The sequence below is a fragment of the Aspergillus wentii genome (genome assembly GCF_001890725.1).
Source record: "Aspergillus wentii DTO 134E9 unplaced genomic scaffold ASPWEscaffold_4, whole genome shotgun sequence".
NCBI classification, from domain to species: Eukaryota; Fungi; Ascomycota; class Eurotiomycetes; order Eurotiales; family Aspergillaceae; genus Aspergillus; species Aspergillus wentii.
Window position 1 is genome coordinate 1,713,514 of NW_024467835.1, and position 22,925 is coordinate 1,736,438.

The 22,925-nt window shown below is 48.2% G+C and overlaps 8 protein-coding genes across 8 annotated transcripts; 4 read left to right on the top strand and 4 right to left on the bottom strand.

Moving 5' to 3' along the window:
* Positions 1 to 79: 79 nt before the first annotated feature.
* ASPWEDRAFT_27933 (translation elongation factor Tu) lies at positions 80 to 1,652 on the top strand (the record flags this gene model as incomplete). The annotated part of the gene is made up of 5 exons (XM_040833068.1): positions 80 to 245; positions 304 to 332; positions 398 to 660; positions 719 to 1,398; positions 1,462 to 1,652. 5 exons carry the CDS (start codon positions 80 to 82, stop codon positions 1,650 to 1,652), a joined length of 1,329 nt encoding a protein of 442 aa, XP_040688954.1.
* A 359-nt stretch (positions 1,653 to 2,011) lies between these two features.
* On the bottom strand, positions 2,012 to 2,884 carry ASPWEDRAFT_27934 (uncharacterized protein; the record flags this gene model as incomplete). The annotated part of the gene is made up of 1 exon (XM_040833069.1): positions 2,012 to 2,884. One exon carries the CDS (start codon positions 2,882 to 2,884, stop codon positions 2,012 to 2,014), a length of 873 nt encoding a protein of 290 aa, XP_040688955.1.
* Positions 2,885 to 3,594: 710 nt separating this feature from the next.
* sey1 (dynamin-like GTPase SEY1) lies at positions 3,595 to 7,168 on the top strand. Its single transcript, XM_040837428.1, has 4 exons — positions 3,595 to 4,152; positions 4,310 to 4,753; positions 4,816 to 6,560; positions 6,620 to 7,168. Exons 1-4 carry the CDS (start codon positions 4,055 to 4,057, stop codon positions 6,919 to 6,921), a joined length of 2,589 nt encoding a protein of 862 aa, XP_040688956.1. The 5' UTR covers positions 3,595 to 4,054; the 3' UTR covers positions 6,922 to 7,168.
* ASPWEDRAFT_503488 (uncharacterized protein) lies at positions 7,169 to 8,720 on the top strand. The gene is made up of 2 exons (XM_040837423.1): positions 7,169 to 7,622; positions 7,727 to 8,720. Exons 1-2 carry the CDS (start codon positions 7,415 to 7,417, stop codon positions 8,491 to 8,493), a joined length of 975 nt encoding a protein of 324 aa, XP_040688957.1. The 5' UTR covers positions 7,169 to 7,414; the 3' UTR covers positions 8,494 to 8,720.
* ASPWEDRAFT_40472 (acyl-CoA thioesterase) lies at positions 8,677 to 10,377 on the top strand. Its single transcript, XM_040835326.1, has 2 exons — positions 8,677 to 9,085; positions 9,157 to 10,377. The coding sequence occupies exons 1-2, from the start codon at positions 8,948 to 8,950 to the stop codon at positions 10,063 to 10,065; spliced, it is 1,047 nt and encodes a 348-aa protein (XP_040688958.1). The 5' UTR covers positions 8,677 to 8,947; the 3' UTR covers positions 10,066 to 10,377.
* Position 10,378: 1 nt separating this feature from the next.
* ASPWEDRAFT_503606 (chitin synthase export chaperone) lies at positions 10,379 to 11,770 on the bottom strand. Its single transcript, XM_040837425.1, has 3 exons — positions 11,429 to 11,770; positions 10,789 to 11,360; positions 10,379 to 10,721 (listed from the first exon to the last, which is right to left on the bottom strand). The coding sequence occupies exons 1-3, from the start codon at positions 11,664 to 11,666 to the stop codon at positions 10,536 to 10,538; spliced, it is 996 nt and encodes a 331-aa protein (XP_040688959.1). The 5' UTR covers positions 11,667 to 11,770; the 3' UTR covers positions 10,379 to 10,535.
* A 9,160-nt stretch (positions 11,771 to 20,930) lies between these two features.
* On the bottom strand, positions 20,931 to 22,045 carry ASPWEDRAFT_504041 (uncharacterized protein). Its single transcript, XM_040837431.1, has 3 exons — positions 21,533 to 22,045; positions 21,247 to 21,482; positions 20,931 to 21,200 (listed from the first exon to the last, which is right to left on the bottom strand). The coding sequence occupies exons 1-3, from the start codon at positions 21,732 to 21,734 to the stop codon at positions 21,075 to 21,077; spliced, it is 564 nt and encodes a 187-aa protein (XP_040688960.1). The 5' UTR covers positions 21,735 to 22,045; the 3' UTR covers positions 20,931 to 21,074.
* Positions 22,046 to 22,209: 164 nt separating this feature from the next.
* Positions 22,210 to 22,851, bottom strand: ASPWEDRAFT_40484 (uncharacterized protein). Its single transcript, XM_040835328.1, has one exon. The coding sequence runs from the start codon at positions 22,811 to 22,813 to the stop codon at positions 22,337 to 22,339; it is 477 nt and encodes a 158-aa protein (XP_040688961.1). The 5' UTR covers positions 22,814 to 22,851; the 3' UTR covers positions 22,210 to 22,336.
* Positions 22,852 to 22,925: the final 74 nt, after the last annotated feature.

A 22,925-nucleotide genomic window follows, 5' to 3' on the forward strand; every position in this document is an offset into this window, starting at 1 on the left:
TCCGTTTTTCTCCTTCCATCGCGTTCTCTTTTTTGGCTTCTTTTTCTCTGTATTTTCATTTCATTGCAGGGTCGTCAGGATGTCGAGCATCTCCAGAACCGCGAACCTTCTCCTGCGCACCAGCAGATCTTCTCTGCTGCGGCCCCGTGCTGTCAACCCCGTTCACCATGTTTTCACCAAGGACAGAATGTCTGCCCGTGGTCTGGCAACCGCTTTCGAGCGTACCAAGCCTCACGTCAACATTGGTAAGGCTATCATTTCTAGACTTCCTTCAATAATTATGCTCATCAATCATCTAAACAGGTACCATTGGTCACGTCGATCACGGCAAGGTTAGATCCAACTGCTCCCTTTCCTCTCATCCCGGACTTCCGGAATCTCACACGTTTCCTTTTAGACCACTTTGACTGCCGCCATCACCAAGCACCAGGCCTCCAAGGGTCTTGCCAACTTCCTCGAGTATGGTGCCATTGACAAGGCTCCTGAGGAGCGTAAGCGTGGTATCACCATCTCTACCGCCCACATTGAGTTCCAGACCAACGACAGGCACTATGCCCACGTTGACTGCCCCGGTCACGCCGATTACATTAAGAACATGATTACCGGTGCTGCCAACATGGACGGTGCCATTGTTGTCGTTGCCGCTTCCGATGGTCAGATGTACGGTTGATCTTTTTGCACATTACCAAAACATACCCAAGCTTATACTTTCGAATAGGCCCCAGACCCGTGAGCACTTGCTCCTGGCTCGTCAAGTCGGTGTCCAGAAGATTGTTGTCTTCGTCAACAAGGTCGATGCTGTCGAGGACCCCGAGATGTTGGAGCTTGTCGAGCTCGAAATGCGTGAGCTCCTGAGCAGCTACGGATTCGAGGGTGAAGAGACTCCCATCATCTTCGGTTCTGCCCTCTGCGCCCTCGAGGGCCGTCGCCCTGAGATTGGTACCGAGAGAATCGATAACCTCATGGACGCCGTTGACACTTGGATCCCTACCCCCCAGCGTGACCTCGACAAGCCTTTCTTGATGTCCGTTGAGGAAGTCTTCTCCATTGCTGGCCGTGGTACCGTTGCCTCTGGCCGTGTCGAGCGTGGTCAGCTGAAGAAGGACACTGAGGTCGAGATCGTCGGAGGATCTAAGGACGCCATCAAGACCAAGGTTACCGACATTGAGACCTTCAAGAAGACCTGCGACGAGTCGCGCGCTGGTGACAACTCTGGTCTCCTCCTCCGTGGTATCCGCCGTGACGATGTCCGTCGTGGTATGGTCATTGCTGCCCCTGGCAGCACCAAGGCCAACAGCAAGTTCCTCGTGTCCATGTACGTCCTGACCGAGGCTGAGGGTGGTCGTCGCACTGGTTTCGGTGCCAACTACCGTCCCCAGGTCTTCCTCCGTACTGCTGGTAAGTACTTAGAACAAATATGCCATCCAAAGAGAATGTGAAATGTGCTAACAAACTTCACAGACGAGGCTGCTGACCTCAGCTTCCCCGGTGAGGACCAGTCTGGCAGAGTCATGCCCGGTGACAACGTCGAGATGGTTCTCTCCACCCACCGTCCTGTTGCCGCCGAGGCTGGCCAGCGCTTCAACATCCGTGAGGGTGGCCGTACCGTCGCCACTGGTCTGATCACCCGTGTCGTTGAGGAGAAGAAATAAATTAATAAGGCCAGCTGTCAAAAGTATAGCTGATTGACTGGTTTGTACTATGAAAAAAACCCTTGCACTTCTTTCTTTTTGTTCGCACCTTCTTGCAGCGCGGGAATCAGCACGGAAATCCGGGGGAATAGTGGTTTGAACCGGAGTTCGCTTGAGTCATGTCTATTTACTTGTATTGTATTAAAAGATGTAGTAGACCTTTTATTTTATTTTTTTTCTTTTATTTTGTCCTGTCATCTCTTCTCCCCTCTATCATCCGAGATATGCCGTTGAATATGAATCAAATGATTTCCTCTTTCTCGAATAAAAAATCGAAGTGATAATGCATTAAATTCAGAAGTATATAATGTGCCTGTTAATCATACTCTCAGGCTTTTCCGATACAATACATCCGTCCTCATGGTATACTTAACCCCCCTATAAACATCATCACCAGCATGCAAGAGCCCCTTTTGCTGGAATATTAGCAAAGACCCCGTCTTGGGAAAGATCCGAACAACCTCTTTGTTCGAGAATCCATTCTGAAATGACGTCGCCCCTCCTAACAATGTAGCAGAAGGATTTCCACGTCTTTCAGTAGTAGTAGATTCCGGCATAGATTCAGCCTCTTCTCTCGCTTTTTCCAACTCCTCTAGATCCTGCTCTCCCTCTCCATTCAAATACAAATGAGTTGTAAATAGTGAAATCTCCTTCTCGTTCTCGGTCTCACGGAGTGCATCCCAATGCGGCTTGAAAAACTCGCCCCCCTCATAACGCAGAAAGCTCAATCGTTCATTCAATCTTGACACTCGAAACACCTCTTGCCGCTTCCACGGTCCCAATCCGGTTATCAGGCCCTGATTGAAGACCGTGTCGATCCCGGCATCCATCAGGATCGGGTGCAGGCGCATGAAGAGTTTCTGCGCAATGATGGGGGAATTGTAGGAGATTCGACCGCAATTTCGGTCTATTGAGACGGTTTGGCGGCCTCCACCGGCGTTGACCAAAGCTCGTTCCCACGTTGGTGGGGTATCATTGTTATCTGGGGTGTTGGCGGCGGGGTCAGGCTGAGTGCTTGCCTCGGCAGCTTGGAGGAGAGCTTTACATTCGGATTCGGTGAGGAAGTTGTCAATGACTAGGGCGAAGTGATTGCGGTATTCTGGGATAGGTGGGGTGGTGGTGGTGAAGTCGATTCTGCGGACGGTGGCGTTGGAGGGGAGAATAGGAGGGAGGAAAGATGCTGGAAGAGACATTTTGCCTTGCTTGTCTTGTCTAGCCACTCTCCTTGCTTTTTAATTCTTGTGCGAGGATATCTCGACTATTTGTTCCCTTATTCTTTCAGTATCGAGTGGCTGAGTTGATGCCTGCAGCCCCCGGTACACGTTGGATTGATCGACAAGGAATCTAGCGATGCCTGCATTCTCACTCTAGCCTGGTGTCGAGTCATCGTCTACGGCATTAATGTAGAGTCACTTAGGATGGTTTCAATTGCGGCATATTTTGTGACAGCATCATGTGCCAACAATCTACATGCCTGATCAAATACATGAACATAAGAGGATACAAAATTGCGGCCATATGATCGGAGGATAGAGTACGAATGAAATATTTACTCCATCTTATCTGAGCCTAGAATATTCCATATGGCACTGCTGCGATATGTCCATCCCTCCATGTTCGTTCATACATCAGGCAACGCAGACCCATCACATCCTTGCAGGAAAACTTGGACGGATTTAAAACAGCTTTAAAATCTGATTTGTTTGTGCTATCCCTAACTGAAATTATTTATTTAGCTGGCTTGGTCCGAATTTTGTGATTCTACAGTCCACATCACCCTGAATATCCATTCTCGCTCCTCTTTGTTGAGCTCTTCAGGTATTTTTCAGTATGAAATATATCAAACTTCAAGGGTTACACTGAATAAACTGCCAGGGATGAACTCTCTGCAAACATCCCGGTCTGAATAGCTTCAAGTACCGACTTAATCCATCCTCGGCAATGACTGGCTGGACGGGACTGTTGTGGCCTCAGGCATCCAGGCCACCATCTCCCCAGTGACCTGGATAGATCGACTTTCATCATCACAACATCTCCTGTTCACAAGACCAGCCAGTCAACCTCGGACACAATCGCACATGGACCCGGTGTGATCTCACCCCGTGATTGTTCATATTTCCTCTCCCCCCCAACGTATACATGGCTTCTTGTCTTTCGTCTTACCCCTAATTCCCACTGCATAATCCCTTCCCCAACTCGCCACGGTCTCCGCATCCTGACGTCTTCCCACTCGTTTCGACCACTTTCTTTTTCTACCACTCTGTGGTAGTTTCTTCTTTTTGTCGACATTAATCGAAATTATCACTTTCGAATCGATACCATTTACCTTCATACCGGAAATAATACCCACAGCGCTCGCCACCATGGCTACCAATGGCCATTTCGCCTCGATTGGCGCCGAAAGCGACCAAGGGGCATATGAGCATGGAGTGCAGGTTATTGGTGAAGACAAAGAGTTCAAGTATGTAGTATTGTCGGAACATGGATACTACCCTCTGCGCATTATCATATTCTAGCGACGTGGCATACAACAGTTTGCCCCTGGGCTGGTTTTTATGATGCGATTCAATTCCATCACCGAACTTTTGGGAGGTATTGAAGCTAATGATTATCTACAGCCCGAACTTGTCGAAATACCTGACAGTTGAGAGCGTCACCCCTGCTGGCTTCAACTACCATCTTATCTCCGTGTTCGGGTCGCAATCGACGGGAAAGTCCACCCTTCTCAACCACCTGTTCGGCACCGAGTTCTCCGTCATGTCTGAGCTAGAGAGAAGGCAGACCACTAAGGGCATTTGGATGTCGAAGAACAAGAATACGGGCAACGAAAGCACTCGGATGGCCGATAATATCCTGGTCATGGATGTTGAAGGAACAGACGGCCGCGAGAGAGGCGAGGATCAAGACTTTGAGCGCAAAAGCGCGCTGTTTGCGCTTGCGACAAGTGAGGTTCTCATTGTAAACATTTGGGAACACCAGGTGGGACTGTACCAAGGAGCAAATATGGGACTATTGAAGACCGTCTTTGAGGTCAACTTGCAGTTGTTTTTGAAGGATAAGAAGTATGTCATGGTCTAATCATCCGATTTTCAAATGGCATGCAGTTACTGATTGGGTTATCTAGCACCACCCACCGGTCTCTCCTGTTCTTCGTCATCCGTGATTTCGTCGGGACAACACCACTCAAGAACTTGCAGAAGACGTTGATGGAAGACATTTCCGGCCTGTGGGACTCTATTTCCAAGCCCGCCGGCCTTGAGACTGCGACTGTTCACGACTACTTCGACTTTCAATTCTACGGACTTCCACACAAGAGCTACCAGCCAGAGCAATTTGTGGCTGAGACCAAGAAGCTCAGCTTGCGGTTCCGGGAGGACCACAAGGACCCGACCATGAATGCATTGAAGGGTGAGTTTTCGGATGGTGGCGTATTTCTTCCAGAATACCATCGACGAATCCCTGCGGACGGATTTTCGAGATATGCGGAAGGTATCTGGGATCAGATTGTCAACAATAAAGACCTGGATCTCCCTACTCAGCAAGAATTGCTTGCACAGTTCCGATGCGACGAGATCTTGAGGGAAGTGATAGTGAGCTTCGACGAGGCAATTATTCCATTCGAAGAGAAGCAGTCCCAGGCTGCCCGTCTTGGAGAGCCTGAGATACTTGGAGGTTTGGGTGCTGCCATGCGATCTTCGCGGGCAAAAGCCGTCAAGGGTTTCGACGCCGAAGCGAGCCGGTACCACAAGGGTGTTTATCAGCGAAAGCGGGCAGAGCTTGAGGGTAAAGTCGACACCCGTTTGAAAGCCCTTTTCCAGGGTCAGCTCAACGCAATGCACAAATCCGGCATTCATGAATTTAGCGAGGCTGTCACTGCAGCTGTGAAATCGGGCCAGAAGAAGGGTACAGGGTACGATTTCGCAGAGATCGTCAAGCAGGAGTCGAAGACTGCCCTCGAAAAGTATGAAGATGTTGCTCGGGATACCGTGGTTGAAGGTACCAAGTGGAGCGAATATGAGCAGGAATTGGCACTGTATGAAAAAGAGCTCGCGGAAGTCAGCGGACGCCTAAGAAGAGATGAAATGAGACGTTTGGCCACCCGAGTTGAACGATGGGTGCAATCTCGCCTCGGCGAATCGGTCGGGCTCGAGTTCAACGCCCTTGGATCCGGACGAGCAGGGGGCGGTGCTCCCGAATCAGGAGAAAAGCCCTCTGAGAAAAAATTCTGGGATCGGGTATGGAATGTATTTGTTGAGACGGTCCTCGACGCGGAGAGAAAATTCACAGACCGCGCCAGCAGCTTTGATGCCAGTCTCGAAGAAGTCGATGTTGGTCTTTGGAGACTCCGCAGGAAGTCATGGGGCGTCCTGCGCGCCAAGATCGAGGAGGAGATGATCGAGGGCAACCTGTTGCTCAAACTGCGTGAGAACTTCGAGGACAAGTTCCGCTACGATGATGCAGGTGTTCCCAGAATTTGGCGGCCAACCGATGACGTCGAAGGCATCTACACCCGCGCTCGCGAGTCGACCCTGACCTTGATTCCTCTTCTCTCGCGATTCCGTCTGGAAGAGAACTCTGCTCCGCCACCGCTTGACCGTTGGATTGGGCACACTCCTAGCTCCGCAACCCCGGCTGATGAGGAAGATCTTCCACCCATTGGCGGGATAGACGAAGAAGAGGGCAAGAGCCTGGAGGAGGAGATGGCAATCCTTAGTGACGGCAAACGACAGGAGCTCACTGTTCGTTTCAAGAAGGCTGCAGATGGGGTTTATGTCGAAGCGAAGCGCAGTGCAATTGGCGGCATGACGCAGGTTCCTCTGTATTTCTATGGTATCCTCCTTGCGCTTGGATGGAACGAAATTATTGCTGGTAAGTTTTAATTTTCCCCATTACTCTTGAAATATGTGACTGACTGTCTTCCCAACCAGTGCTTCGGAATCCTGCTTATTTCCTCCTTCTCGCTGTCTGCGCCGTGGGCGCATATATCACCTACCAGCTTAACCTGTGGGGACCCATCATTAAGATGACAGAGGCAGCCTCGCATCAAGCAGTGGAGGAGGGCAAGCGTCGACTACGCGATTTCCTTGAGTCATCCGACACGGGGAGACAGGCCATTGCCATGTCGACCTCTGGTGCTGGCTCGGGACGTGGCGAGCAGTACGAGATGTCAAACCTGCAGAAGAACGGAACTGCAAAGGCAACGACAGATGGAGATGGAGATGACTTGTGAGATAACCCTTTGTCTTTTGTACACATTATCTCTTTTTCTTTGGCCGTATAATATAGCGAGTGTACTCCGTAGTGTTCCAATATATGACTATCAAAATGTTTGCACAGTTCTTGCTAGATAGCTGTATCCAGTTTTCAAAAGTACCATCAGCTCATGAGCCCACTAATGTCTCCAGGATTCCCGTTCCTGCAACTAGGCTATCGATGCAAATACGATACAGCGGGGTTTGTGATGATCGCATATCCACGTCGCTACGGACTTTCTCCGAGATGCTGGATCGTCCTCAGCTTTTCCTGCGAACTCACCTTCATGCATCTACCACACCCAATAGCTGTCTTATCGAGTACGTTTTGACCTCGTCACTATCAGTCGCTCATCAATATATAAGACAAAGCATTGTCCTATCGATTCATCTCGCCTTGATCGTCCCTACACCAACCCCTCACAACCCCGCAACCCCCCCAATACCAGCAGACACCATCTTAGCGCAGCAATGTCTGGAGTCAACGCATTACCAGAGAAATTTGATGACCTCCCGGACAAACGGCGGTTCTGGCCAGCTCCAGCTGGTTCTCCGGATGAGGGACTGGGGATGCTCCGGATCCTCACCCCGGAGATCGTAGCTAATGCTGCCCGGACGCAGATCCAGACCGGTGAGCGGGTTTGTTTGAATTGGGACATTCAGAAGTTGAACCCGCCTGGTAAGTCACTTTTTCTCTTTTCCTGGCGTGGCTCCTATTCTTCACTGCCATAGAGGGTTTAATGAGCAAGGCCTGTTACTTACCTGTGTTTTTGCTCCGCTTAGGGTTCGGCCGCAAACCGTTTGAACACCGCATCAAATGGCTCGATCATGGAGTTTCTTTTGACGATGAATACCATTTCAACCCACAGCAGTCCTCGCAATGGGATGGATTGCGACACCACAGCGCCCCGGCCCCGAAAGCTGGGGATGCGAACGTGTTTTACGGCGGCACGACAGCGGAGGAGATTCAGGACCCCAATTCGACACGTATCGGAGTGGGACACTGGGCGCGAAAGGGAATTGCTGGCCGTGGTGTGCTGATTGATTATCTCTCCTACGCCGAGAAGAAAGGTATCCCCGTTGACGCTCTCAGCCAGCAGGTCATATCGCTGGACGATGTGTTGACCATCGCCCGGGAATGCAATATCGAGTTCCAGCGGGGTGACATCTTTTTCCTCCGGGTTGGGCTAACCAAGCAATGGGACTCGATGACCGACTCCCAGAAACACACATATAGCCAGCAGCAAACGCCCAAGCATGCTGGAATCGAGCAGAACGAGCGCGTGCTCCGGTTCATGTGGGACAACCATTTTGCCGCCGTTGCGACAGATGCGGTCAGCTTTGAAGTTTTCCCACCCCTGGAGCCTGAGTTTGATCTACACCATCACTTGTTGGCTGGCTGGGGGCTTCCCATCGGTGAGATGTTTGACCTGGAGGAGCTTTCGGAAATGTGTAAACGGATTGGTCGGTGGTCATTTTTCATCTCGAGTAGTCCACTCAACTGCGCCAAGGGAGTTTCCACCCCCCCTAACTGTATGGCACTCTTCTAAGAGTCTAGATATTTCGGGGGTTTTATCTTCGATATCTTATACTACATACACCAATGCAACGTCATCTCAATATGCAACATGCTTACATAATTTCCACGTGAGGTTGATCAGCCTCGGCTCACGATTCCCAACACTTTTTCCAGTCGACTCGGGATCTGTCAGATCTGACGATTCCAAAGCCGGTCCTGACCCCTGGGCCTGTGGGTATATCTGCACAGCAGTCTGTCCTGTTGGCAACTTCTCCTGAGTAGACTGGCTTGTTGACTGGACATATCTTCAAACCCCCTGCGACCAGTTATACCTGCACAAGTTCCGACAACACCAGAACTTGAAGAGACATTTCTTTTTTCTTTCTTTTCTATCCGTCACTCGGGATTTAATATTAGTCGGCATTGTGGAGCATTTTTCTTAATCGTAATCAGTGACCCAAATTTGGTCACAATCTCCACCGATTATGGCTAGCATGTCGATTCCTCTCCGCGTTGATAACATTCACGAGCTTTTATCGTCATTGTCTATGCTTGTTTCGTGGAAAACACTGGCACTATTCCTGACAATCATCAATATCAAAAATCTTCCACTTTTCTGGCATGTAGGTTTGCGTTGAATCCCATCTACTCCCCCACGTTTCTGTTAAGCCCCCCGCTGATATGGTACGTACAGTTCCGAGTCTTGTATTACTTTGTGACCAACTTGCGCTGGCGTGCCAGTGATCCTTTGTTCCCTAAGGGAACCCCTATCGCCTGCATCAAGGGCAAACCCACTCATCCAGTATTCGTGCCATACGGCATCACATCCCGCGCCCCAATCCTGGAAACAGACTACAACTTCCACAAATCCAACAGCACCTACTTTTCGGATATAGACATATCTCGCACAGCCCTAGTTAGCCGTCTCTACACCCCCGGCCTCGCAATCATCAGCAAAGAAGTCGACAAGGAACTCGCAGAAGCGGCCCTAAAAGAGGGCCGCAAACCGCCCGGGAAGAAGTCCATCTACGTCGCCCTCGGCTCCGTGTATTGCAGCTTCAAGCGTGAAATTAAACCATTCGAGCTCTTCGAGATCCAGTCCAAGGTTATCGCCTGGGACCAGAAGTGGGTGTTCATCCTAACCTTCTTCCTCCGTCCTGCCGCCAAAAAGGGCGGAGAAAAGACCCTCCTCGCTACGGCGTTGAGTAAATATGTCGTCAAGAAGGGTCGATTGAGTGTTCAACCTGAACGTGTGCTTCGCGCGAGTGGCTTTCTGCCTCCACGGCCCGACGGCTCATCTGCCCCTGTGAACGGGGGACCGGATTCGACTGATGGATCTGGAGTTGGGACGCCCGCAAATGGCGATGGCATCACAGCCGGTGCGGGAGGTGTTGATGGATCTCTGGTTCGGGAGGTGTTGAAGATGGATGACGAGGATATGCCAGAGCAGGGGTCGTTGGATGCGCAGAAGAAGGCCAACTCAGACTCGTGGAACGAGGGTGGATGGACATGGGAGAGAATCGAACAGGAGAGATTGAGGGGAATTGAAGTCGTGGAGGGATATTCCGGCTTGGATGCAAAGTTGCATGATGAATGGCAGTAATAGACTTGGGCTCCTTGCTTTGACTTGCCCTATATACATACAAGGCGGGGGTATCTTAGAGTTTTTTGAGACTAAAATAATATATGTTAATCTAATAAATCGACCATTCTCATGACTTGTCAGTGACGCTTGAAATTTCTTTCGTAGTATTTTCATTGGAGTACAGTTACCTATCTACATCACAGTGTACATCAGCTCACATCACAATAGAGGACATACAGGGGAAGGCTAAATTCAAGAATAAATACAAACATATTCGCAAAAACACTTTATAGATCCAAAAAAGATCATAAAGTTATGGGGCGCCGCTAGAGAAAAAAAAAAGAAGGAATAAACAATCAACAACATTGCATGGAGCTCAGGATATCATCATAACTTTCCGAGCGGAAAGATGCTTTCGTGAGACATGTTAGAAGCATGAGCAGACGTCATATCTGGTAAAATCATATACAGCGGGATGGGGAACAAAGTTAGTAATTATGGTTGCCGTAGTTTGATGCCCGGTGATGGTACACGCTGCTAGCGTATTCTGAGTTCGTATCCTGGTATGTAGTTGTTCGGCGGTCATCATCAGGGAGTGGTTCCTTCACTTCCCATGTATTAGGCTTAATGCCAACGGAGAATTCAAGGTCTTCTTTGGTGATATAGTCCCAAAACTTTGTAATGGTTAGTTTGGTTTCATCTAAAGCCATGCTCTAATCGAGAAAAAACAGGGTTACTCACCTTGTAAACCATCATGACAGCCAAAAGATTGCAGAATGTAGCGAAGAAGAGTCCATCCATATAATGTTGTACATTGTCACAGATGGTGTCACTGAAAGCGTAAAGAAGCACCTGTCCGATTATGAAAACAATCACGCCAAAGGAGATATGGCCCAACGGCCACCGATCTTCGAGTGTGTTCATGACAAGCAGAAGCTGCATAACGAGGTAAACCGCGATGCAAATTGCATTCAGGATGTAAAGCACCACGAACAAACCAGTCGTATTGGTCGGACTCAGCCCTCCCCAAGACTTGAAGGTCAAGAGGGATACAACGAAGGAGAGGGCAAACATGGCGACAGATGACAGACGTATCAGCCACACGGACAGGGCTGTTCCATCTTCGTAGAGCTGGAAGCCAACAAATCCGTTGACGACTAAACATGTACACAGCGCGGATGTCAATCCATTTTGGATGGCAATAAAATATGGAAAAGGCTCACTCCCGGGCGGAACCACGCCCGCATCGATCACAAGTGACCATACCGTCAAGGCCATGTAGATATAGAAAAATGTGGTGATCTCTTTACGGCCTGTTGACAGAAAAAAGACGTTAGCGGTGCACTACTTCTTCCACCAAACCCATTTGCTCAAAACGTACCGACAGCGGTGAACTTAGATCTGACATGAAGAATCATAATCACTGTCATTCCAAGAGCAATGATGTGTATAAAGGATGCAGCTCCCTCAAAGATAATTGTATTTGCCAGTTCGATATTCCGCGCATAGCAGTTGGCGATAATGCCCGTTGACCCCGATATCGAAGATGGAGGGCCCACCAAGGAGCACATTGGAAGCGGTGCCTTGCGGCATACTGAGTCGAAACCATCGAAGCCCATGGTTATGGCTGGTTTGGAAACGAAGGTGTTGATACGTTGATTGTTTTGGTGACGTTGATTTGTATCGTGATGGCGGACCCAAAAACCGTCTCCACAACGACGGGCTTTCTCAAGGACCCTCCTCCGTACTGAGTATAAGGAACTTTCAGCGATGTCAATATATGTGCTCAGCTGCGATAACGAAAATGATGGTCGGATCTCAGAGATCCTAACCACAACGAGTCAGCAAACCGTCTGAACAGCAGCGACAGGAGTTGTCGACCGATTTTCCACCGAGTGCCCTGCGATCGAGAATCACGGGACACGCTAGACCCAGACGGGAATCAACCATGGCTCATCTGGGACTAGCGTAGGTTCCCCAGATAGAATCTTTGGTCTAACCTAGAAAGGGATAGAGTCAAACTAAAAATGGATACATTGATAAAGCCTATCGAAGTATCAAAAGTACGTGAAGCTATTCCCAGGACGTTTGACATAATCATACTTCATATTAATCTTGTTGGAAGTCCCGCTTTGTATTTTACTCTGAGTTAGTGGTAGGAATTTGGGTAGAATAATCTCATTCCATAATCAGCGGGCTAGTTCTTCAACTATAACAAGTACCTATGTTGTTGACCAGGCTAGTATGTAATGGCTCGTTGTCCTGGGATTGAGAGCTACAACACAGGTAAAACTATTAAGATTTATGTCCCAGTCCAGTTATTCATGCCTGGTTGACCAAAATCTTGTTTTGAAGTTCGCAACAGGATCCAATCATCTCAAACCTCGCAAAGCCCCCATAATTGCAAAGACCACCTGTTAGATAAACATACTGTATTTAACCACAAGACCCATATTAAATCTCCTTCAGAGCGATTAATAAGACCTCTGAGTCTAGATGTGGCCTCCGCTAGGCAGCGCTCAGGCCCATACGTGGAAGGAAATACCCGGATTTACCAGAACTCAAAGAACTGAGAGTCTGAAGCAGCATATGGCCCACTTGCTCTCCGTGGCATCGCATCGCGCGGTTTATTTACCGTTACTGCGTGTCGATCTTGACCCAGGCACCCATTGCACCCTATCGTGGAGTTTCGTTCCAGCACACCTCTTCATCGTAGTCCAACAGCCAAACAATAGCTGGCTCTCTTCAGAGGTACATCCTTCCCAATATATTCAATCTCAGGCTCTCGTTCTTGATCAGTCTTTGTGGTATTGACGAGGATTAGAGAGTGTTGGGGATGGACGGATTGTATTACAAAATTGACCATGTCTGTTCAGGCGAGAAATATCAGGAAAAAGTCCCAGGATCAGATTGGCCATACTATAACTCACAGATCGATGAAGAAAGTTTGCTGCCATGCATGAAATAACTCCATGCTGACCCAAGTCAATATCAAGTTGAGATCTTGAGTATTCGACTTGTCGAATAAGGAGGAATCCGACAAGCTTTTGCTGGATGAGTACCCAGTCGACCAAGAGCTAGAAATTGCAACCTCCTATGTCTAGCCAGCTAATCTCACACGGCAAAATTGCCTTATTGGAGGTCATCGTGGCTTGGAGCTTTTCCCATCTGCTCGTGTGGTGTACGTGATGATAACTAGTTAATTAGATGGTGGGGTGGTTACCTAAGCAGGGCACCTACTGCCTAGTTTGGTAGTAGGGCCTCGAGTCCCTGCCCAGTCGTACTTTTTTTCCCCTCAGCTGGAGTTAACAAACTTCATATTTTCCTCAACCCCTGAATTCCTCATATCAGGAAAAAATCACTCTATCAAAGCTCAATCTAACAGGGGTACGATATTACTACATTGCATTCATAACAGAAAAAGAAACAAACAGAAGCAGCCCCACCAAAGAGACATATTCCGCGGCACGGCCGAAATCCTCAGGCACCGACGGTCCGACAGCCTAGGCTTGTAGCGGATAGCCTCACGGGAGATCATAGGTTGACGGTCAGTCTGACATTTGACAGCCTGACCGAGGCCGCATCGTCATGCTTCTGGAAGACCCGTATATTCCGCACCGACTGAAGTAACCCAACTGCAGATCTTCGTGCAGGCTAAACCTTCTACTTTCCTTCCAGAAAGATCCCAGCGGTGTGTCTGTTCATCTGTTTCAGTTTATTTCGGTTGTTGTCTCACTAATTATTGGCTTTCTGATGGTCTGATCCTGAACGCACGATTCTTCGTACATCCATACGACCCGAGAGGTGCGGAGTACCTGACTTGCCAGTCAGCCAGCCAGCTCTCGGAGCCGGGTTTCTTCACGGCAAGCGAATTGTTTGCGCTCTTGCGGGTGGTCATAATCGATCCGCCAACGTCATGGAGCATATATATTACATACTTTTATAGGGCTTGGGCATCAATTTAAGACGGAAGCCTACATTCAGCTTGCCGCACATCTACAAGGTCTCTGGGGATCGGAACCGAGATTGCTGGATGCCTGGATCGGAAGCTTCCTGTGGCTGATTAGTTGGCTGTGAAGGATCTGCCCGGCTTTGCTAGTGCACCAGTGTCTCGCTAACCACCAAGCTATCTTAGGTTCAGTTCGGGCGGGCTATGGGCCGCCCTTCTCGTCTCGGTCGAGTCCTCGACATGGCACCACTCACACTGACCACACACACGAGTGGATAGTGGACACGTCGCACCATCTCTTATCCTCACAGTAGTCTGTGGGCTTTCAGCTTCGCAGTTCCTGGCTCCGTGGTCTCCGTCTTGACTCCATATTCAGCTCGCCGCTACTACACTGGCAGTAGTTGCGTTTAGAGAGGCTTATCGTTGGCTAACCGCCTAACTTGGCTTGCCAGTTCCTGGCCGCTCGGCAGCTTTGCTTGCAGGGCCAAACGCCAAGAACCAATAACAAACTTTGTGGGTGCTTGGCGCGGTTCTTTCGTCTTGGTGCATACAGATTTCATACTATGTGTATGTATTCGACTTGTTAGTGGGGTGTCAACATTGTGCAGTTTTCGTCGCTTTGTTGTCGTCATAACTGGGTCTCTCGCCCCCCTCTCCCCCTCTTTCCATTTTCCCATTATTATGGGGAACTACGAAACAGCAAATCTGACGATTCTCATACAGCCATCCTTGTGTCACTACAGACTCGTTTTGGGTACCTTGGTGCCTGTTATTGCTCTATTACAGTCCTACTTTAATAGTACATAGTACTGTTGCCAGTAAGTACTATGTAACTGGGACCTTGGTTCTAAACTCTGTCGTATGTTTTGGTTCCTATCGACGCTAAGAAACTTGATCTATTAATTCGAAGACGCTACTTAGGGTTACACCAACAGCCAACGGCCAATAGTTCGGGGTTTTTTTTTTTTTTCCCCTTCTCTCCTAGCCCCTCAACCCCTTCTTCTTTCTTAATTTTTTTTTTTTTTTCCTTTCCCCTGATTCTCTTGTTCCGTGGCCCTATTGCCGTTTTAGTTGGTGTAAAAATTCTCCGATATTGGAGAGACGGTCTCTTCGCAATGGGGGGTAAACAAAAGATAGTGAGGCAATAATCAACCAGGGCCTGGTTATTATGGGACAGGGAGAAAAACAAGAAAGTTCCAGTGGGCGTACGTGTGGCAGGGGATGCAAAAGCCTACTCGTCCAATTGGAAGCACCCCTCGTTCCGATTTCCCAATATCGCATCGCTCTGATTTATCCCGGTCGATGGCAGCATTTAACAGGGCAAGATGTATGCAGTCCTGTACCCGACTTATGCCCATGCATTAGAAAGCTTGCTACCTAGCCTGTCTCCCGCTGCAGACGACAAGCACATTCCAATGCCGAACAACAATCCCGGTTCCATCGGCATAAGCCGTCGTCACGGAGTTACTCTACAATGTTTTTTTCCTTTTGTTTTGGGGTCTATCATCGATGACATCGCAATCGTATCATGCATGAAGATCCTGACTAGCGCCACGTGCAAGTGAAGCCTCAACGGCTGCGAGGGACCGTGTCGATCTCCCATTGATCCGATTGATACAAACCAAATGGGGCTTTTCTTCAGCTGTGGAACAGTTCCCACTGATGCCCCTTTAGATTTTATCAGTCATAGCATTCTTTTATTTAGAGTGTTGCACTTTTGACGGCGCTCCGCCTCCAGCGAACATGATACGGGACCCGCTTCCCTACAAGGACCGTGGACAAAAGATATCCACCCAGTACCTGGATATTCTGTAGATATTCCTTCATCCAAAATGACTGGCTGCCGTGTAAAGGTTCGTCCACTATTTTTTTCCCTCTGTCTCTAAATGTGCTGCAGCCGGCCTGTGACGGGCCCCAGTCGACGGATGTGCTTGCAGATGGCACGGGCAAACACGTTTCCGCAACTCTCCGTCAAGGATAACATGTCTGGGATTTTTTTTGGGAGTTGATATCTCCACCATTGTCAGGTCTTTAAGTATATCTTTGGGGGATTCCTCGATTTTTTCAATCACCATCGTCATTGTTCCGGCCCTCTGTATCCCAACCGGCTCGATTCAAAATTGTACAGTTGCACAACTGGGTTTTCTATGTGCAATTCAGTTACTCTATCACACTCAAACATCACTGTCACAACTGTCCTTTCTGATCACGACTTTTTATCTGTGGTTCGCAATGTGCACCTATTTCAAAAACTATTACATCTACAGCACTTGCCGCGACCCATCCTCTCATTTCATCCGCACATCGGTGGATGGAATTAAAGACAATCGCTGTTCGGATAGTCCCCATGACAGATTCATCGTCGTCGTGGGGAAATGTCTCCTGTGTACTCGTTGAACCTCATTCTCTATCCACGATCGCCCCTTGGCGGATGAGAATTCCCTTAATCAACAAAAGCAATTCGGCTTGAACCGAATATACACACATCGCCGCATTTCCATCCTATCTCATCCCACTATCAGTGACCTCATCATCCATGAAAACGATATTCTATTGCATTTGATGATACGGCTTATCGGCAAACATCGACCGCGCCCTTATCAAGCGAATTTTCATTATCGTTATAATTGTTTTATCTGCTCTGGTTTTATTTTGGCATCATCCTCGTCTGAAAATGGTCTTTTTTTTTTTTGTTTATCTCCACTCACGACGGTGCTTCAACTGGGCACCGCTTGAATGACTGTACTATCAAAAGAAAAGTTGGATCAGGTTGCACTGTATCAATTTTGTGTTGGGGATGGAATAATGGCGCTCGAGGGAGTTTCCACAAAATCTCTTGGGCTTCTAGACTGGGATTTGGGCATTGGACATATGTTTCTGGAGTTTTGCAAATTAACTAATTACACTTGCGTTATTGCTGTGCTTTGACTGGGGAGAAGAGAAAAGGGGGTGGGGAAGAAGTCAACTACAAACAAGGGACCAAAAATTAAAGCCATGGACTGACACACCACACCACCGTTGGTTCCGGGATATTGTTCAAGATACCAACACCAATCGACGTCACATGTTGGATTGGCGCAACGGAGCACGTCTTCCTTTTCCCGATGGAGAAGAAAGGAAAAAAAATCTTTTTTTTTTTATTAAAAAAGAAAAGGAAAAAAAAAAAAAAATTAAAAAAGAAAAAGGGATGACCAAAGAAATTGGCGATACACACAAAACGCAACCCCAGGAATAATAAATAAGTAAGGATAAGGGATACGCCAAATTCATGCAGGCAGACGCCTTGGCCTCCACTAGACTTCTTCTCGATGACTTGGGTGACGACTTATCCAGGATGTCGAGGGTTTCGGAAGACGACCGACCAGAGAAAGAAAGAGAAAGACACAACGAATGCTTAGACCCAAAGCAAACAATGATAATAATCAACAACCGCTTCGTTATCATGTTATTCCTTCTGATTATTCCCACTATTGATGATTCTGCCGTTGCCGCAAAGGCCTGCATTGTAGCGGCCCCTGTGACTCGCCAAGCAGCACAATCTCATGCATCTTGACTATTAGCGACTATTCAAAGACCAGACGAAGTCTGTGCTCGTTGATTCGGGGTTACGCTGTTATTTAATCCTGCCCTCTTGAAGCCATGGCCATCTTTCGGGCTGTGTGTTATTGTTCACCTGCCTTTTTCTCCCTTCGCTTCCTTGATGGTAACAACCAAACGGACTTAGCAAAGGCTTCAGGTGCAGGAACTACAAGGATGTCTATGACCTCCCTTGTTTGGCATCTATTTCCCCCCTTCGATAGAAGCCTGCATGCAGTCCTCTATGGCTCTGTATGTTCACTGTCACTGGATGTCTGGTGGTCCACCTTGGTGGCCTTTGGTCTTGCCCATGATGCAATGTTAGCAATCCATGGGGTCTGGATCATCATCCGTGGAGGTAGTGGTTACAAAACGACCAAACCTATCTGGGCAAACGGTCTGAAATCGATCGGAGTGGGCTGTTCAACTGCTAATCATGTATTAGTATTTTACAGTGCGGGCGGCAGAACAATAACGAATGGTCGCAGCTTGCAAGCCAGCTACTGGCTGTCTGAGTGGAGAGAGCTCGAGTTTTTTTCGGAGGCAGACAGGGCTATGGACTCGATACTGCGCAGCGATTATCCCCGCAGCCTGGCAGGATATGATTGCACCGTCTGCGCGGCTGGGGGGGAGGGGGGGTGGCTGGTTGGCTGTGTCAATTTGTCATGAAACTCTCTCAGCTCACTACAATTATGATGTTATTCTTCGAGGGTTCTACGGTGTTCATCAAGGAGAAGGTTTGCGCCCAACGATTCCTTCCGTGCCCAGTGTCGACTAGTCGCATTTAATGTCGTCAAATTGAGTTTTTGTTTTCGAGGCACTTGTCTCGGGCCGAATACGCTGTCTCTTATACGCTGGCAGCCTGCGTTGGGAGGGGGGGATTGAGCTGGTATGCGTTTGAGTGATGAGAGAACAGACAGCACATATCAAGTGTCCCTATAGGGCCTTCTGAAGAGGGGTGGACAGGACTACACACCGCTACAGCGTCTTGCCGGTCTGCCTGGGATGATATCCGGTAGGCCTGAACTCGATATCACGCATGGTTTGCGTTGCTACTTCCAAGAGAAATTCAGCTATGGAACACATACGATGATACGGGAACAACCGCCGGTCTCTCCGGTTGATAAAAGTGGAAGCAGACTCGAATAGGTGGCTGTCGATCATTCCATCTCAGTCTCTCTGCGTCTCTTTTTTTTTTCTTTTTTCTTTTTTTCTTTTTCTCTTTTTTAATTTTTTTTTTTTTTTCCGTCTTCTTTCTTTTCTTTTCCTTTCCTTTTTCTTCTTTCAGTCCCTATCCCCCCCTCTTTCCGTCTTTAGGCGTCGCATAGTGGAGACAGCAGCGCAAAAAGACTGATGAGTGCTTCCTAAGCCCAGTTTCACAACATCGCATAGTGTGATCCTTTTCTCTTGGTCCAAACCATGTCCATCCTGATGCTGGTGGAATCGTGCTTGTTGGACACAGGATTGATTATTATATTTAGCGGTTAGCCCTTTGTTAGTGGAGACAAGATACCGTCACTTGTCTCAAACAAACACACCATGATTGGTTGTGGTAGCTTCTTGATCACCGAGGCAATGTAATCTCAGGTCAATTCTGGTATCGTATCATGGTGCCTAGAGGAGGACGGAGAATGTAGCCCCGGAGTGAGACTATATCTACATCTACATCTTTTCGGTTGGTGAATTTGTGGAGATCGAATCCTACCCACAGCCCTAGTTTATGTTTTGAACGAGCCGGAGAAAAAAAGGGGGGGAAGGCCGGGAGAGGGGAAGATCAACTACGCCACAACATCGTTTCCCCAGATGGAAAAAAAAAGAAAGAAAGAAAGAAAAGGCAACAAGGAAAAAGAAAAAGCAGCCAAAACAGACTTTGACTTGACGGACATTTTAATGTTGTTTGCTGAAAAGGAAAAATTAATACCAGTCTGCTATGATCAGCCAAGCAACCCCCGTCTAACTCTGATCTATCTGATTGAAACGTTTTGATGCTCCAACAGGGCCATATGATCACATCCCCCTGTTTGATCATCAACCCTCAATTTCCCCTTTGACGACATCCCATCTCCATTCAAAATGCACCGGTCCAAACATCCAGCCATCCATCTATCCGGTCGTTCAAACCCCGGTGGGACATGAACAGACACTATGTGAACACTATGTAGCAATTGTTACTCCGTACGGGGTAACTACTGTATGCTGTCAACCGACGCAGATGGCACGCAACACTAGGGCCAAAGCCCCCAAGGATCACGCGGAAATTGCACTTTGCTCGGAATATAGCCGGCACCGGGGTTTCAAAAAAAAGCGAAGTTGGGAAAGACAACGTGGTGGTGGACTCCGCAGTTGTGTGGATATAGATGGAGTGTTTGGGGATGGTACGCAGTTAGTCGTTGGCCTAGGTTGGTTTAGTATAGGGTTATTTCTGTCGGTGGGTTTTGGTTAGTCTTCCACATGGTTGATAGATCTAGTGTCTAGTAGGACTTGGTAACAATCAATATATTCATCTGTCAATATCAATTTATAAATAAAAGTATATTCTAGTATATATACATCCAAATACATCAATATCAAATCTCGACATCCTTGCCCTGCAGTACATTTTGCATGTTCCCGCCGGACATGTGAGAGATAAGACCGATATCGATTAAACTACCTGCCATGTCTAGACTCGGATGCTAATGCAACTGGGCTTTCATAATCATATGCAGCTAGCTGTCCATGCAGAATCCGTTCCAGACTGGCGTTGTCTGTCTAGTTCTAGTTCCGTGTACTTTTGCTAACAAGGTGGCATGTGATCGCGCTTTTTGTACGTCTGTCACTGCGGAGATCTAGAACTTGTCATCGTATAATATTTAGTTTTTATTGATTTTATTTTGTTTTGTTTTATTTTCTAAAACATAATAAAAATAATAAAATATAAAAATATATTCACATTAAATACATACATCATATAACATAGCTACCTCCCCTCATCGCTCAAGCCTTTTCAGACTAGAACTGCGAATCCGTCGTCCCTCGGATATCTCGACTTCCTCGCCTGGGTGCTGACGGAATACCCCAGGCGTGCATTGGTGCTCTGTTCGCGCTCGCTCGGACTCTTGTGATTTATCACCACCACTTCTCCCCCCGCTTTGTGCTTCATGTGCCGGTGTGTTGGACGGTGCGGGGACCGCAAAGGTACTCCTCGGTAATACAGATGGGGGCTCGGGCTTGGAACGATGCGAGAGCGAGGGCTGAAGGGTGCTGTTGTGCATCGAATATATGAATCGTGGTGGGAGGGCTTTAGGAGGTGGTGGTATGGCTAGATTCCTTAGCAGGGGGCTTGGTGGCGATGGCAGACTGATGACGCGGTCTGAGATACTGCACGTTTCTTGACCGTATTGACACACTGACGGTGGAAGAGGGCCGGAGGAGCGAGTGCTGACGCTGAGTCGGCTGGGTGTTGGACTTGGGGGTGGAGGTGGAATGGGAGGTATGGAGGCCTTTGTGATTTCGTCAATGTTTATACTGTACGTGGTGCTTGCGGCTGATTTCTGGTCAAGATGGGACCGTTTTTTTTTTGTTTGTGCCTTGGGGACAGGGCGGGGTGGTTTAGGAGGAGGGTCTGGAATCGCTGGCGACTTTGTATCTAGGCCAATTGGTATAGAATACTCGGATTTTTGTTCCAGACATGCCTTTGATATAGGATAGAGATCGGCAGCCGCTTTCCCTGTGGTTTTCTGGGTTTTCTGGTTTGACATTGCATCTTTTCGCAGCGACTCCATGATATCTGGAGTCGTCAGGTCCCTGGCGGTCCGCCTGACTGGTTCCGGCCGTGTTCCGGTGACAAACGACCAGAACGTGTACCCTGGTCCGTACTTTCTTCTCAAAAAGACAAACGTAGAGAGGAAGATGATAAGCAAGGTTGCCCCTGTCAATATTAGCTATGATGGCCTGGCTTTGACAAGATTATCTCCCTACCTGTCAATACCAAAGCTAGGACTGCTTTCCCTGATGGAGACAGTTCATTTTCTTTGGAATCTCTTATATGTAAAACTGAAGTCGGGGTGTGATCATCTTGTTTTGATAGTTGTGTATGTGGTGACAAGGGCTCCAACGAGAGGCTAGGGGTCAAATAGCTCCTTTTCCATTTTCCAACTCTGATGCCATGATTCATATGCATATTCGTCGGTCACCATAAGGTGTCGTCTAAAATTCCATCAAATCGTTTACCTTGGCAGGATAAGACTGAAGCTGTCGAGTGGGTAAATATAAAGAGTGTAAAACAACAGCAATTATCAAAGAACAAACTAAAAGAATGAAAGGCCTCAGGCCAAGGTCGAATGAGTATAATCAGACCAGCTGTAGGTAGGAAATGAACGAAATGGGTTTGAACCGGTAGCGACTAGCTGGTTGGGAGGAGAAAGAGGAAAAATCAAACGAAAAGAAAGACACAGGGAAGTGATCGCCACGGGATTATCCAACCATCTGGATCCAATTCTGTGGAAAGTAGTGGATAACCGGTTTTTCTCGAGATATCCCCCTTCCGTAAGATCCGTAGAGGGCAAAAGCAGTCCGACTTCGGATTAAACAGGTGAGAAAGGGAAGGGGAAGAAAAAAGTCTGCAATGAACGCTCAGCCATCCTGGACGGTGCAATCAAGCACAGACGCGGGTTAAGGAACAGACCAAACCCAGGCAGGATGTGGTGGATCAGAAAAAAACTCCGTAATAGATTAGATGTTAGATGAAGGCGAGAGAGCACGGATCAGTCCGTTGAATCTAAATCATCCTGCAGAACCCACGCAATGGCCGTTGAGGGATTCATGAAACGTGCGAGTTATGCAGGCGGGTTCCCGGGATGGAATCCCCAGTTTCAGGGCAGTGGAGAGAAGGATTTGACGTCCCATGACTTTTTGATGGAGAGTAAGCGTGTGGCAATCAGGTTTGTCACGAGGGAGGGGGGCTGGGTTGATCGAGGAGGGGTAGAAGTGATGGATCAAGTTGGGTGTTCGATTGCTCAGATGGGAGGATTCACCCGGACAGGGTTGACGACGGGGATTATCATGGTCACTAGCTGTAGCCAAAGTATCAGTCGGGATTGAATTATGTATCGCGGAAAGGAAAGAGATGGGATTACCATGGGGACCAGGAGACGACGATCCAATCCACCGGGTCTTGGTGCTCTGATTACATGGAGCGCGCAAATCAGAATGTGCTGGTGGCGAGTGGTTGTAATTTTCTTCCACAGTGGATCTTGTCATTTATGTGAAGAGTTCGGCAGAGAGACAGACTGACGGCGGGAGAGATGGTGGTGAGATGGTGAGATGGAGACCTGTGGAAAGGTGGAGAGGGCGTCGGGGCCAAGTCGGCCTG